Source organism: Camelina sativa, chromosome 4 (genome assembly GCF_030686135.1).
Source record: "Camelina sativa cultivar CO46 ecotype springtype chromosome 4, ASM3068613v1".
Classification (NCBI taxonomy): Eukaryota; Viridiplantae; Streptophyta; class Magnoliopsida; order Brassicales; family Brassicaceae; genus Camelina; species Camelina sativa.
The window spans coordinates 24435095-24451018 of record NC_141883.1 but is presented as its reverse complement, the minus strand read 5'-3'; the positions used below and the strand labels follow the sequence as shown (position 1 = coordinate 24451018).

The following is a 15924-nucleotide window of genomic DNA, read 5'->3' as shown; positions in this document are numbered from 1 at the left end:
AAGATACTTCGAACTTTAACTGATAAGTTCACTTATGTGGTGGTGTCCATCGAAGAGTCCAAGGATACAATGAGCATGACGATTGATGAACTGCAGAGTTCCAGAAGTTTCAGAAGAGCATCCATGAAGAGGATGATCAAGCTCTTAATGTCAGAGGTAGAGGCAGAGAATCCTACAGAGGTCAAGGCCGAGTCAGAGGACGCTCCTTTAACAAGGTTGTGATCGAGTGTTACAAATGTCACAAGCTTGGTCATTTCCAATATGAATGTCCAACGGGGAACAACAACTACAATGCACAATTTGCAGAAATTGAGAAAGAGGATGAAGTTCTGCTTATGGCATATGTTGAGTTGCAAGGAACCAGAAGAGGAGATGTTTGGTTTGTGGATTCTGGATGCTCAAATCATATGTGTGGAGAAAATGATCTGTTCTCTAGTCTGTATGTTAACTTCACACATAACGTCAAACTGGGGAACAATCACAAGCTAATGGTGTGTGGGAAAGACGTGGTGAAAATAACGCTTAATGGAGTAAACTATGTGATAAGCGACGTATACTATGTCCCAGAATTGAAGAAAAATTTGTTGAGTGTTTGGCAGCTTCAAGAGAAGGGTTTGGATGTACTATTCAAAGGAGGAGAACGCAAAACATGCAGCATATTTCATCATTCGAGAAGGAAAATTGCAGAATCTGTCATGAGTGCCAATCGCATGTTCATCCTGCTAGGAGAAACGAGTATCAAGACTAAAGAGGTGAAGTGTCTGCAGGTTGATATCACATACAAAGCAGAGCTGTGGCACCACAGATTTGGTCATCTGGGCTACAAGGGTCTTCACACGCTATGCAGCAAAGAAATGGTGGAAGGTCTACCTAGCATCGGAGATGTAAAGATCACGTGTGAGGCCTGCATCAAGGGGAAACATCATCGTGTTCCATTTCCAAAACAAAGCAAGTGGAGAGCGACTGAAAAACTGTAGCTCATTCACTCTGATCTCTGCGGTCCGATCAGTTCACCATCAAACAGCCAAAGGAGGTACTTGATAAGTTTCATTGACGATTTTTCTAGAAAAGCATGGATATACTTTGTGTTAGAAAAGTCGGAAGCTTTCAATCAATTCAAGACATTCAAGGCGTTTGTGGAGAAGCAAACTGGATTGTCTATCAAGTGCTTGAGAACTGATAGAGGAGGAGAATACAACTCAAATGAGTTCAAGGTGTTCTGTAGAGAACATGGCATCAGAAGACAATTGACTACAACCTACACTCCGCAAAAAAACGGTATTGCTGAACGCAATAACCGAACCATCATGAATATGGTGAGAGCAGCCCTTTGGGAAAAGGAAGTACAGAAAGAGTTTTGGGTGGATATTGTCCAATGGGTGAATCACGTTCTCAACAGATCTCCTACGGTGATCGGTCAAGACATGACTCCGGAGGAGGCATGGAGTGGCAGGAAACAGTTGAGCATTTCAGAATATTTGGTTGTATCGGGTATGTTCATGTGTCTGATGTCAACATAACTAAACTTGATGATAAAAGCATAAAGTGTGCTCTGTTAGGCTTTAGTAGTGAATCCAAGGCATGGAAAATGTTTGATCCTGTGGAGAGAAAGATTCACATCAGCAGAGATGTGATATTTGAGGAGGATAAGAAGTGGAATTGGCAAGCTGTTGGGTACTCAAGTGAACAGAATACAGAGCTTGAGTGAGAAGAGAAATACGAAGATACTGAAACTAGAGAAGAAGAAGAAGCAGAGGAAGAAGAAGCAGAGGAAGAAAGAGTTCATAATGTTCCTGTTCCTGCACCAAATGCGACTCAAAGCAATACAACAATGGGGGGGAGAGCAAGAAAACCACCAGTCTGGGCTGCCGATTATACATCAGGAGAGGAGTTGTCAGATTCTGAAGAAGAAGCAAACATGACAACTGTTGAACATTTGGCTTTTATGGTGATTACAGGTCCTACCAATTTTCAAGAAGCTGCACAAGATCAGAAATGGAGGATAGCAATGGATGCAGAGATACAGCCCATTGAGAAAAACCAGACCTGGTCATTGACTACTCTTCCTGATGGAGCTAAAGCTATTGGGGTTAAGTAGATCTACAAGACTAAACTCAATGAGCTAGGAAAGGTGGATAAGTTTAAAGCTCGACTGGTTGTAAAAGGGTATGCTCAAGAGTACGGTGTAGACTACACAGAGGTTTTTGCACCAGTGGCTCGGTTGGATACTGTGAGGATGATCATTGCTTTAGTAGCTCAAAGCGGATGGGGAATCTATCAACTAGATGTCAAATCCGCTTTTCTCCATGGTGAACTGCAAGAAGACGTATTTGTGGAGCAACCTCAAGGCTATGAAGTCTCAGGAAAGGAGCATATGGTCTACAAGCTGCATAAGGCTCTCTATGGACTGAAACAAGCACCAAGAGCCTGGTTCAGTCGCATTGAAGCTTATTTTGTCAAGGAAGGATTTGTGAGCAGCTCTAGTGAACAAACATTGTTCATCAAACGAAGGGAGGTAAAACATTGATTGTGAGCATTTATGTTGATGACCTTTTGTTCACTAGTGATGATGAGGATTTGTTGAATGAGTTCAAGCGCTCCATGAAAGATGAGTTTGACATGACTGATCTGGGAAAGATGAGATACTTTCTTGGTATTGAAGTGATCCAGAAGACTGATGGCATTTTTATCTATCAAAGGAAGTATGCTGTTGAGCTGATCGAGAGATTTGGTATGCAAAATTGGAATCCAGTTTGTAATCCAATAGTTCCTGGACAGAAGGTTGGTCGGGATGAAGCTGGTGTGAAGGTCGACTCAGCGAAGTACAAGCAAATGGTGGGGAGCTTAATGTATCTCACAGCAACACGACCCGATCTGATGTTTGTGGTAAGTCTTATAAGCCGTTTCATGCCAAATCCTACTGAGCTGCATTTTGCTACTGCAAAAAGAATCATGCGATACTTGAAAGGAACGTTGGGCTATGGGATATGGTATAAACGTGAAGGTCACAGAGAACTCATAGGCTACACTGACAGTGATTATGTGGAGGATAAGGATGACAACAGAAGCACTTCAGGTTATGTCTTCTTGATGAGTGGAGGAGCTGTAGCATGATCCTCAAAGAAACAGCCTATTGTGACTATGTCATCGACTGAAGCAGAGTATGTTGCTGCAGCTGGGTGTGCATGTCAAGCTATTTGGATGAGAAGAATATTAAGAGAGATTGGTCACAAACAAGATGGTGAGATGATTTTGTTTTGCGATAACACATTTGCAATCAAGTTGTCCAAAAATGCAGTTATGCACGGGAAGGCTAAGCACATAAGGGTTCGATATCACTTTCTCAGAGAGTTAACCAAGGAAGGTGTTGTTAAGCTGGTTCATTGCGACACAGAGGAGCAGTTGGCGGACGTAATGACGAAGCCGTTGAAGCTTGCATCGTTTCAGTGGATCAGAGAGGCGTTTGGGATGCGCATTGTGAACTGAAACTCCTAGTGAGTTTAGTTCAAGGGAGGATTTGTTGAGTAAGTTTAAATCAATAAGAGACCTATTCTTCTAGTTAGAATGTGTCAAAGGTTTTTTGCTATTTTCCCGTTGTAAGTGGAACTAGTTGAGCTAGTTGCGTTGTGTCATATCTTTTCGGTTTTGTTTAAGTTTTCATTGTATCTTTATAAACCGCATTAGAGCTAATGAGAACCAGATCATTCTGATGCAATTTGCAAGTCTTTGAAACTAGCATCTTACAGAATTATATAGACTAATCCCATTCAGCAAAGTAGCGAACGGGTTACGGTTGATTTTGGTTTACATAAAACTTTTGTACTTTGAAATTTTTTAATCCCCGATTAGAGATCAAATTGAAGTTTATAACAAATGACTTCGTCGTCAAACGTATTGTGTCACATTAGAATTCGAAACTATAAGATTTTGAATTCATCACAAAAGTAAAAGAAGCTAGCATTTTAGTCGTTTGGAAAATCCCACTTCATATTTTTCTTTTTCTAATTTCTTTCTCTAAAGTAAAAAGAAAAATAGAGCGAAATTGAAGAAAGATGCCTTCGGCTTCTTATCTCATCGACGAAAATATAGTTTATACAAACAAACAAAAAGGACAAAAGTGTAACGGTGGATCATTTATAAGAACTAATATGATGTTCTTTGTGTGTGTTTTATACCTAATTTTAAAATCTATAATATAGTAACAACTGCCAATTCATTGGGGTTGTCTTTTGTAGTCTCACATGGAAAAGCAATAGGGTTATATATTTAAGCCCCATTCGTTATCTGTTCCTTCCTCCTTTACAGATTTATCCTTTGGACCTTTCTGTAACCAAAAACAAACACAATAAACAACATTATCATTACAAATATTCTCAAGTTGGTTACCTCCACTATATATGACTCACACAGTTCGAAAATGATAGTAATTAAAGCAGCTTTCGTATTTAATAATCAAGTTATTAAAATATGCAAGTTGGTACGTATCATATATTTCATATGAAAATAATAGAAGCAAAAATACATTAAAAACGATGAGGTGGATTTTCTTACCTGAAAACATGGAAAGAAGACCAAAACCCAGTAGATGTTGCATTGATACGTATAATAATTTATATACATGTAGCCTGTATGGTAAGTATATTATATATGTACAAGTGACGACGATGGACTTCGAATATAGCTAGCAGCTATTTGAGTCTCTCTTGTTGGAGGATTTTTTGGTATCTGGGAAACACATTTTTACAAGCTGAAACCTGCAAATTTGATTTAAATTAAAACCTTGAGTTAAAATTTTAAAATCATGAGCCATGTCTTAGGTGTTAATGACGTTGTCATGTCTTAATACTTTATCTATCTAAAGATTTTAATTCAAAATAAAATAAGAAGATATAAAAGCAGTCGTCCATCATTATTCATATCCCACACGGTTCCCACTCGGAAACATCCGTATCACTCTTTTCATTTCAGGAAAAATGCGATTTATTCTTATTCTTATTATATACAACTAATACTATTTATTCGTCACTATCTAATTAATTAGGTTTGAATCAAATGTGTTTTTTATATACATAAGAAAGTGCTAATCGAAATACTAAAAATTTCTTATTTTGTTGTGAGTGAAAAATCAAACCTTCTTAATTGACTAGTCATTTTCCAACCTACTAGTCACATACAAACTACAAGAACCCTTGGTGCCAAAAAAAAAATGTGTAAATTAATTCAAAACGTTGACTATATAATATATCTAGAGTCACATGCTATTTCTGACCGAGTCTGATTTTGTATTAGTGGTAGATAAACAGCATCTTAGATATTAAACAACTAGTAGGAATACTAGATTTGAAAACTAATCAATTTTGATACGGCCTAATTTTAATATTTTAATACTAATAATGCTACTGTAACGGCTCTTTTAATTGTTATAATAATACTAATAAAGCTGCTGTAACGGCTCAAAGTTGATAAAATAAGAAAATTCAAAGTGAAAAACAAACAAAAAAACACTTACAGATTCGATGTCGATTTTGAAGACTAGGAGTTTTCGTCTCTCTCTACAACTTGTTCGGTACGCTACAACGATGTGACCGATGGCTAAGACCCAAGAACATACGAAAAGGGTCATCTCCTCTGTTCGGAAATATCCACCGATCACAGGCTCCCCGAACACAATCGCTGCCTTGAACGATACGTAGACCAACGAAGATATCGAGCAAATCATCGTTATTGTTAGATATGGTCCTCTCGATAACTTTGGTCCGTCACAAAGCCCGTATACGCCTGTCATCAAGAAACATATATAAAAAAAATCGATTATAAATCTTATAAAAGAAAAACCCAAAACAGTACTCTTTTACTTTTTTATATTCTTTACGAAATTGAAATAAATCCCCGCAAATCTAGCAGAAATTTAGGCACATGCTAATTTCAAGAGCTTATTTTCTTGAAAAAATCATAATTTCACCCAAAAAAAAACGAACTTAAACAAGAACAGAGCAATTCTCAGTTCTCAGACCCAAAAAAAAAACAAAAACAAGAACAGAGTAGTTTCCATATTTAGAAAACAGAGCAAAGTTAAGTTTCCGTAAATAGTTTTAGTGGGTTTCACTTTCACTTACAAAGTATAATGGCAGATCTAATGATGGAGATGAGAGGTATATCGATGAGAGAGTATCTGAAATCGTAGTTGCTGAGATAAGAATAAATCGTCGCCGGGAAACTAGAAGGAGGAAGGCGGTTGAGGGAGGATGAGGAGAGGATTGCGGAGGGGAGGACAGCGTCGGCGACAGCGAGAAAGATTGGAGCAGAGAAGATGATGAAAGATAAAAACATAGTGAAGAGAACAAAGATCGTTTTGATTCCTCTCCAAAGAGAAGATGAGTATCTTCTAGTTTTGCTAATCTCTTCTTTGCTGATCAAACCCATCTTCATATTTTCTTTTTCTTCTAGGGTTATTATGTACAGAGGATTTATGATGTAAGTGTGTGTGATTTGGTTTATGGAGAGAGAGAGAAGTTTTTTGCAGAGACTTGTTTCGAGGGTTTTAAAAGGGTCGTAGAAAACAAAAAAGTTTGACGATGCTGACGATGTAGCTGATGTGTTACAATTAAAAAATAATAATAATATCTATCAGTGATAATGACTTTTTTTTTTTTTCTGTTGAATTTATTAAACATTTGAGATGATGATGTTGTTTTGGACGTCTTTTCCAAGGAAAAATTATTCCAGAACATAATATATGATCAGTTTGGTTTGGCGCATGATTGGAAATAATCCACGAGGGTCTCAAGAGTTTTATACATTTTGCATATATGGCCAGATTTAACTGTCTAACTCTATTAAAGTTAGTGTTGAGGACTAATTAGTGTTAAGACTTAAGAGAGTAAATTAAATTTGTCATAGTCTGAATCGTTATATTTTCCTGGCGAATAACAGTCTGTTGTGAATCAATTTGTTGTTCTTATAATGCTAAGTATAAAAATGTGTTTTTCTTTTATTAGCTCTACTATGGATAAAAAATTGTGGAAAATTTGTTTTATCTGAAAGAGTTTTTTTTTTTTTTTTTGTCTGTCGCAATCACTTAAGTTTTACGTATTTTAAAAATTTATTACTTTGACTAATTAGTTAAAATTTGTAAACATTTATGACAGCCAATAAAATTTATATTTCGTATATGAGAGCGTAATACCTAATCAACAATCCATGTTCAGCTCTAGTCTCCCTATAATAACGGTATTACCTAAATTGCGTGAAGCACACAATAGTCTCTTGTTTTTATTCTTAGAGAGTCTTTCTAAGTTCCATTCAATCTACCTGTATATATATATATATATATAATAATCAAATTGAGATCTATGTTCAAAGAACATTGATGTTTATTTGAACAAAAAGTAAAGGTAACAATAGAATCAATTGGAGAAAACAATCGTCGTAATAAAATAGTGTTATTATCAGACGTTTTTCTATAAAAATGAGATATGCTTGATAACAGTACAAAGGCGGATATAGAGGAACCGACCGATTATAGCCATGTGAGCACTGATCGAGTTCATACGCGCGCAGTTTTTTTCTTTAATCATGTTACTTAACTCTTAAAGATGATTATTCAAGTTTACCGATGAGTTCATAATATGTTAATTATATATATTTGTTTTATGTGTAACTGATAGCCACATAACTCTTTTCGATTATATGTGTCGTTGATCAGCTGATGATGTTATGTACCTACTGTAAAAAGTGAGAAAAACGCCTGCTTAACAAAAAAAAAAAAAGTCAGAATAGCCTAACCTAATATTTATGTAGAAAAAAACTTTATAAATTGCCAAATGATTTTCAATTCTATTTTTCAATAATATTGAAAACTATATTAACCGATCAATATGAAATATAATCCAACGGTTATATTTTGTGGTATTATTATGTAATCATCAGAATTCAAATTATATGATAGATGTTGTTGACAACAAAAAAGTTATATGTTGTTGACAGAAAAAAAAAACTATTGGCGAGGTAATTTCGAATTCAAAAGGGCCGACCTATGTTTTTCGTATTATTATTGCAAACATAGTATAATAAACAAAATCATTTTTATCCTATGTACGATAAATTATAGAATTAGAGCATCCCATTTTAAACGAGTGCAAATAATGAACCATTACTTTGAGGCTGCGGGGTTGACTAATGACTAGTATTGAAAGAAACTTCTTACCTGTGAACTCACGAGAAAGCATGTATGCTGGCCTTTATGGATAAGTCTTTACTAAAATGATTCTTAACATTTACACCAAGAAAACATTTAATTACACCAAAAGAAAAGTCTTAATAGATTGATAGTGTATCAATCAACTGAAATTTTATTGAAAAGCATATAACAGTAATAAATTAAGGATCGAGGGATATCAAGTTTTACAAATTGTAAATGAAATACAAGTATGTAAATCTCACGAACACATTTTAAAATTACGTAAAATATTCATACTTCAAACTAAGAATATGTCTATTCTTTTTTTTTTGCGGAATTATTTGGTGGCTCATGCTATTACACTTGGTCATGCCTAATGCCTTTTTGTTTGTTTCTTGGCGTAATATGAATTTTCAATCATAATATTTCAATTAGTAGAGTCTGAAATCAAGATTGTGGTTTAGCCAACATCTGCTGGAGTTACAAGCATTAGGCAAAGAAGTAGCTTGAGTGTCCATGGAAACCTCTAAAGATGCGATCATATATCGTAAACTTGTTAGTTGCCGACATAAAGAAAAAAAAAAAGAAAAAAGCACTTTGATAGTTGATTTTTGTAAGACAAAATTAATTTATTTTAATTTGTGTAAAACCCTTAATAGGAGAATACGTATTTTCACTAACCCATCAGGTGCTTAAAACTCAACAACCGGTAAAATGGAAAAGATCTTTAACCATATTCATTTTTGGTATTCTTTTGTCAACATCATATTCTGATAAGGAAAACGAAACTGCACGAAAATAATAACTAAAAAAACTGTAATCTCATTCTCAGGGGGCAACTAATAAAAGTCAGAGAGAGAACACGTAAAACAAAAAGGTACGGCCAAGTGTAAGCCACCAGAGGCCATAGGCGGCAGAATGATCCGTCCATGTCAGCTTCGTGTCTCAGTTAGCATCGTTTACATTGTAGGAAGGAACCTTAGTCCATTCCAAAGGCTTATGTCAGCAAATCTTCTTCTGTTTTTGGATAATTCCTTTCCTTTAACATTTTTTTTGTCTATAAATTATGTGCATGTATGTTGTGTTAGTATATGATTCGTCCACTTGGATTAGTATTATATAGTAACAATTAGCATGTAGCGTCTATGCCTGGCCACTTGGCAAGCTAATTAGGACAAACCTTTTTGGCGATTAACAAAACACATATAAAAATGCTACAACAAAGATTTCAATATTTTGGAACCATTTTAGTAGGTGTTGCTTACGGCTTTCCACGTATATATGAATGTATCATTCCATCATATAGTTTTGTGACATGTATTACTACTATTACAAAGATATTATATAACCCCGTTGTTTTGTATGTATTCATACACACGGGATGATACATACCCTCAAGACAAGTGTAACTTTAGAAAACTTCTCTAATATCTTAACGTTTAATAGAATATATATTTTACGACTCGTGTAGAATCATCATCAATTGTTATTGACCTCACCTGAGCCAAAACCATACGATTCTGGTTTCACTTTCACATATGTCCAGGTATAGCATAACCATAACAACAAACATGATGGACAAAAAAATCAGAAATAAGTTTCCTTTATATGAGATAAACTTATAAGTTAATAACTTACCCGTAATTCATGATTCAATATAAAAAGTACAAATAATATATAAACTAATTTATTTCAGAGGACGTAGCTTGTGTTGCTTGTGAAGCAATAAACCTAGATGGTTGCACTTTTATTGACGAATGCAGACTCAGCCAAGTCGATGGCGCGTGCGAGTCCAGCAGCTTTGTTCTGGCACTCACGGTGCTCATCTTCTGGGTCACTATCGGCTACAATGCCTGCACCTGTTTGGAGATAAGCTATCCACTCACGGCGCGGCGTGTCACTGCCTTTGTATGAGTACATTGTGTCGTAACGAGCTTGTGTAGGGAATACAATTGTCCTAAGTGCCAAAGCGATGTCCATGTCTCCAGTGAATGAAACACTACCGAATCCGCCACTGTATGGACCTCTTCTGGTCACCTCTAGCTCGTCGATTAACTCCATAGCTTTCACCTGTCACAAGAGAGTCTCATAACGACCAGAGATACTTAAAGCGAGAATGATGATATGAAAGAAAGTATTTTCTGTAATAAAATTAGTAGTTTATGTGCCTTTGGAGCTCCGCTAACAGTTCCAACTGGTAAAGCCGCACGAAGAGTGTCCCAACAAGTCAGATTCTCTTGCAACTCTCCAGTCACCTGTTCACACGATCCAAGTTTATGAGTGTTTACATTGAGAAAACAGAATCTGGAAGTAGTTTGAGATGGGGAAGAGGTTTGAAGATTGAAATGTTAATTTTAACAAAATTTTGTATTACCGTTGAGCTGATATGCATGACATGGGAATAACGCTCTATATTCATGAATCTTTCCACCTTCACCGAACCGTTCTTAGATACCTGCTTTCAGAACGGCCCGGAGAAAGCCAATGAGGATATTAGCAGGTTGCAACGGTACTAAATGAAAAAATCTAATCTCTTCTTTGTATGAGAAAAGATTGTCATAGAAATACACAAGAAGTTCAAATTTGGTTGCTTTCCATCGATCATTGCTTAAACCAAGAAGAAAACTAACCTTTCCAACATCGTTGCGACCCAAGTCAACAAGCATAATGTGTTCCGCACACTGTTTTTCATCTTTTAACAGTGTCTCCTCCAACATCTGATCCTCTTCAAATGTTTTGCCCCGTCTTGCCGTTCCTGCTAGTGGTCTATTCACGATCTTGTTCTGTTTCACAAAATTAAAAAATTGTTTTTAAACCCTGTTTTAGTCCCTGTTATTAACAAGAAGATCAGGAGAAGAGAGGAGCTGCTCACTTTCTTCACTCGAGTGAGAATTTCAGGACTTGAAGCTACTAGTATACAGCCTCTAGCCTAGTTAAGTAAAGAATATGGAAATCAGCAAAACAGAGAAGATAAAGCAAAACCGTTGAGGAGATGAAACAAGTGATATATGAGAAGCACTGACTTGCAAGTAACACATAGAAGGACTTGGGTTCACAATCCTCAAAGCTCTATAAACTTCAAACGGATGAGCAAAAGTGCGGCGCTCAAATCGTTGACTTAAAACAATCTGAAAGATATCACCAGCCAGTATGTGTTCTTTGGCCTCAAGTACAGCATTCTTATACTCATCACTTGTCATGCTTGATTTTTCCAAAGGAGTGCCAAATTGATTTGTGTGTAAGTCCACTGATCCATAAGGTAGCTTGGGGCTGAAAACACACAAACAAGTTAGAGATACAAAACAGATATACAAGGCAGAAAAAGGAAGAGTTAACTCACGGATTAATGCATTTGATCCTTGAAACAAGTTCTTCCAAGTGTTTCACACCATTAGCATAAACATCATCAAATGAGCAGTTTCCAGATAACCTCACCCAATGAATAATATGCATTTTCTGTAGAAAAATAAAGCAAAGTTCACATTGAGTTTATACAAAATTACAAAATAACTAAATCTTTTTGAAAAGTTCAAAAGGTTTTAACACCTTTTCGACATGATCGAAGACAATGACATCATCATAAAGACCAAGATGCATGTCTGGTAGATTCCTGTCATCAACCGGAGCTTTGGAGAATGGTAGCTTTCTCATTTCGGCATAACGGACAGTGTCAGAAGAAAAGTAACCAACCCATCCACCTGTTTATAATAACAATGATCATGTGATTTTGACCTAATTGTCATTATTGTGATCTCAAAGTAAACCAAACCAGACTAAGTTAGCAAATGACTCACCACAAAAAGCATCAGGAAGATCATCGATCAGTTGAGGTTTCCAAGTCTCAGAGATTCTTCTAGGAATCATCATTGGATCTGCAACCTCCTCTGTTGTCAAAGTACCTTTCACATGATCCATGACTGTCACTTTGTTCTCCTTAGCCACAATCTCCATCTTCGGGTGTGCTCCAACCACACTATATCTTCCCTAAAGGATTATATAATCATACTTCAGTTTTCATTTTAGGGAGATTGAGCAAGTTAACAAAATAAAAGGTTGAGAGTAGTTCTTACAACAGTGGAAGAGTGATGTCCTGGCTCAACTGATTCGAAAAGGAAGCTTGGAGTCTCTTGATCATCTTCTTTGACAAGACAACGGTAAGCGAGAACAGGAGTGAGATGGTCGGAGAAAATGGTGTGGCGAAGCGGAACAAGATTCTCCTTCTTAGAACCTTCGGCGAACTTCATAGCTTCACTTGCTGCAACAAAACCAAGAAACCAATATTTCAATATGATCTCTCTAATCTAAAAAAAACAACGAGCAGGGAAATCGAAGATAGGTGTAAAGAGTTGGGATGATTAATCACATGGAGAGGGACAGGACAAGATAGAACCGCATTTGATGGGAGTGACGAAGGAGATGGAACTGGAGGAGGAGCATCTTTTTGTAATAACGGTGACCAGTGAAGGTGAAGAGACGCGGTGGCTGGACGAGGAGAAACGTAGATGGAGGCCAGGGGTTTGCATCATCCCAAGCGCATGCATGGTGACGAAAGATTTGAGATTCAGTCGTCGTCGTTGAAAGGGAAGAGGCTCTTTTGTATTTTTGCCAAGGGACACTTTTCCAAAACCACAACTTTATTCTATCCTCGACTTCCTTATTTCGCTATTGTACTATTTATCGCATAAACTACATATGGTTGATCAAATTGTGTGACATGTCATGTGATCAGTTAAGGATCATCATCTATATATTTTCGATAATTTTCACCATTCATAGTCAATCTATTAGAAGAAATGCATCTATTTAGATTCTTGCTATACATATAATTTGTTTTTTTTTTCTGTCAGATTTCTTGCTATTTTAATGTTTGAACAAATATAGTTTTTTTCTATTTTCTTTAAAATTTGACTTTTACTAAGAAGTTTCATGGAAACATTGAACAAAAAAAAAAAAATTGTCTTATGGAAAATCAATGTTGACCTTTTTTTTTGTGGCAAACAAACTATTTCAATAAGAATATTAAGCGTTTACAAGACAGAGGCCTCTAAGGACATTTTTCACGATTTCATCAGCTTGCTGATTTTCTAGTCTAGGAATGTGGGAGAAACAACAAAGATTTAATTGAGAAGATAGAGAAAGATTATCATATAGAAACCCTCGGAGTTCCTTTGGAGAGGTCTTCCGGTTGAGTGCTTTGACTAGCATCTGCGAGTCTGAAGCAAAATTAACTTGATTGAAGTCCGATTCAATGGCAACTCCCAGCGCTGTGAGAGTTGCAAGTGCTTCGGCCATCATGGGTGAGCGGATATGGGTTGCCGTGGAGGCTCCTTGTAAGAGGGTAGCGCCAATGGTGACTTTGAAGATCCATCCGCATCCCGTGAACCCGTTGTCTCTCCAGGCGGCATCCATGTAACAGATAAGCTGGTTTGGACGGGGTTGTACTGGTCTTGGAAGGGAGATCTGGGATCTGTCTTGTAGTGGGGTTCGGGAGGCTTGTGCTTGTTGTGCTTCCTGCCATTCCTTTGCTCGGAGGATAGCTAGAGATACAACCTCTTCGGATTGGGGTTGGAGTTTGTCGAAAATTAGGCGGTTTCGGGCTGTCCAAAGTGTCCAGATTAGCTAGGGTGCGAGAGGTCCTAACACGAGTCCCGTGGGTGGGAGGCAGTGGAGCTTTGTTGATGAGGTTAAACCAGCTTTGAAGGATAGGGTGGATTCAGGGTTAAACTTCTCTTTAAAAGGGGCCTGCTTCAAGACATCTACAACAAAAGGGCATTGGAAGAAGAGGTGAACTTCGGTTTCTGATCTCCCACAGTGTGAGAAAAGTGAGTCAGTGTCGATCTGTCTAATTTGGAGATTATGGCCAACAGGGAAGGCGTTTTGGGAAGCCTTCCAGAGGAGAAGTTTTAATTTGGTGAGCTCTTAAGATTCCAAATCTCCTTTTTCCACAGGAAATTATTCTCAGGGGCTTGATTTGTAGGTAGCGGTGTTGAGGTTTGATCTTTCTTTTTATTTTGCAGGGCTTCATAGTAACCGGACTTTGCAGAATAAACTCCATCAGAGGTTGGGAGCCATGCCCAAGAGTCTGGACCTCCTCGCTTACTAGGTTTCAGTTTGATTATGGTGTCCTCATACAGCGGGAGAGTTTTATTTATCAGTGGGATATTCCATTCCTTCGATTGAGGTAAGACTAGATCTACAACTCGAAGGTGTTGATCCTCTTTTGATGGTGGACCGACAGGGGATAAAGGGTGTTCTAGGGAGAGCCATGGAGTTCGCCAAACAGGTATTGACTCACCAGTTCTAATTATTTTACCCAAATTTGTCTTCAATAGATCTCTGCCTATGCATATGCTTCTCCAGCCGTGTGATGCATGGTTTGGAACAGGACTCTCCAATAAAGAGTTAGCTTTGCAGTATTTACCGATTAGAACTTTTGCAAGGAGGCAAGAGGGTTGAGTGAGAATACGCCAGCTAATCTTTGCCAGGAGGGCATCATTGAAGCTCTGTAAGTCTCTGAAGCCTAATCCTCCATCTTTAAAGGATTTTGTCATTTTGTCCCAGGCAATCCAACACATCTTTTTCTTATCAGGCTTCTCATCCCACCAGAAGCGAGTTAGAGCGGATTGGATGCGACTGCAAAGGGAGGTTGGGAGTTTAAAGCACGACATTGTGTAAGAGGGCATTGCACCAAGTACTGATTTGAGCAGGGTCATCTTCCCAGCCGAGGACAGAAACCTGGAAGACCAACTCAGTGCTCGTTACTTTTTCCTGTCTACAATCATGCTGAACAAATCCTTCTTTTTCCTTCCAAACAAATATGGTAGCCCTAGATACTTTCCTTGTCCTCCTATTTTGATGATGCCAAGCTCATGTTGCACCCGAACTTTGACATCGTGTTTTGTTTTACAAGAGAAAGTAATCAAAGATTTATCGTGATTGATCTTTTGTCCTGAAGCTTCCTCATACTTATGCAATATATCTTTCAGATGTCTAACACTAGTTTTGTCCAATTTACAGAAAAACATAGTGTCATCAGCGAACAGAAGATGATTGACACGTGGACTTCCTTTCAAAACACGGATCCCAGGGAGTTTACCCTGGTCTTGGGCTTTGTTACACAAACCAGAGAGGACTTCACTACAGAGAATGAAGATGTAGGGAGATAACGGGTCGCCTTGTCTGATTCCACGACTTGGTTTTACCATGCCAGCTGCCTGTCCATTTAGGAGGTATGAATAGGATACTGAGGTGATACATTGCATGACCAAGTTTGTCCAATGAGGGTGGAAATCCATTCTGGTAAGTACATCCTCTATCAAACTCCACTCTAATCTATCATAAGCCTTACTCATATCAGTTTTAACTGCCATATAAACTCTCTCTTGTGCAGCAGATTGTTTCAGGTAGTGAAGAGCTTCATGTGTGATTAGAACATTGTCTTTGATTGCTCTACCTGGGACAAAGGCGGATTGATTCTGAGAAATGCAAGTTTGTAAGATGGGTTGTAGGCGTTTGGAGATAAGTTTTGCAATGATCTTATAGAGTATTGAGCATAGGGCTATTGGACGATAGTCTGCTACTCGCTTCGGGCTAGTGATCTTTGGGATTAGTCTCACATGTGTGTGGTTTGACTGTGCAGGGAGGGAACCAGAGATGAAGAATTCTTGGACTTTTGATGTTACCTTTTCACTGAGTGTTTTCCAATTTGTTTGGTAGAAGCTTGCTGAGAAGCCATCAGGCCCAGG

At 37.7% G+C, this 15924-nt stretch overlaps 3 protein-coding genes across 3 annotated transcripts; all 3 read right to left on the bottom strand.

Moving 5' to 3' along the window:
- Nucleotides 1-4042: 4042 nt before the first annotated feature.
- LOC104781477 (uncharacterized) lies at nucleotides 4043-6699 on the bottom strand. Its single transcript, XM_010506158.2, has 4 exons — nucleotides 6117-6699; nucleotides 5510-5778; nucleotides 4552-4754; nucleotides 4043-4324 (listed from the first exon to the last, which is right to left on the bottom strand). Exons 1-3 carry the CDS (start codon nucleotides 6427-6429, stop codon nucleotides 4689-4691), a joined length of 648 nt encoding a protein of 215 aa, XP_010504460.1. The 5' UTR covers nucleotides 6430-6699; the 3' UTR covers nucleotides 4043-4324; nucleotides 4552-4688.
- A 3067-nt stretch (nucleotides 6700-9766) lies between these two features.
- LOC104781476 (anthranilate synthase alpha subunit 1, chloroplastic-like) lies at nucleotides 9767-12898 on the bottom strand. Its single transcript, XM_010506156.2, has 11 exons — nucleotides 12543-12898; nucleotides 12250-12434; nucleotides 11974-12163; nucleotides 11726-11877; nucleotides 11520-11635; nucleotides 11203-11449; nucleotides 11052-11108; nucleotides 10810-10962; nucleotides 10554-10634; nucleotides 10348-10434; nucleotides 9767-10249 (listed from the first exon to the last, which is right to left on the bottom strand). Exons 1-11 carry the CDS (start codon nucleotides 12718-12720, stop codon nucleotides 9911-9913), a joined length of 1785 nt encoding a protein of 594 aa, XP_010504458.2. The 5' UTR covers nucleotides 12721-12898; the 3' UTR covers nucleotides 9767-9910.
- A 300-nt stretch (nucleotides 12899-13198) lies between these two features.
- LOC147946153 (uncharacterized) lies at nucleotides 13199-13588 on the bottom strand. The gene has a single exon (XM_087509510.1). It carries the CDS (start codon nucleotides 13586-13588, stop codon nucleotides 13199-13201), a length of 390 nt encoding a protein of 129 aa, XP_087365636.1.
- Between the last annotated feature and the right edge of the window lie 2336 nt (nucleotides 13589-15924).

Bases quoted from the DNA above. Each gene is read 5' to 3' on its own strand.
- LOC147946153 (XM_087509510.1), bottom strand. From the start codon at position 13,588: ATGGATGCCGCCTGGAGAGACAACGGGTTCACGGGATGCGGATGGATC.
- LOC104781476 (XM_010506156.2), bottom strand. From the start codon at position 12,720: ATGCATGCGCTTGGGATGATGCAAACCCCTGGCCTCCATCTACGTTTC. The intron at 11,878-11,973 runs GTGAGTCATTTG...TATTATAAACAG, and splicing joins TCTTCCTGATGCTTTTTGTG to GTGGATGGGTTGGTTACTTT. The intron at 11,109-11,202 runs GTCAGTGCTTCT...TTACTTAACTAG, and splicing joins CTTCTATGTGTTACTTGCAA to GCTAGAGGCTGTATACTAGT.
- LOC104781477 (XM_010506158.2), bottom strand. From the start codon at position 6,429: ATGAAGATGGGTTTGATCAGCAAAGAAGAGATTAGCAAAACTAGAAGA. The intron at 5,779-6,116 runs GTAAGTGAAAGT...TCTTGATGACAG, and splicing joins TAGATCTGCCATTATACTTT to GCGTATACGGGCTTTGTGAC. The intron at 4,755-5,509 runs GTAAGTGTTTTT...TCAAATTTGCAG, and splicing joins TCAAAATCGACATCGAATCT to GTTTCAGCTTGTAAAAATGT.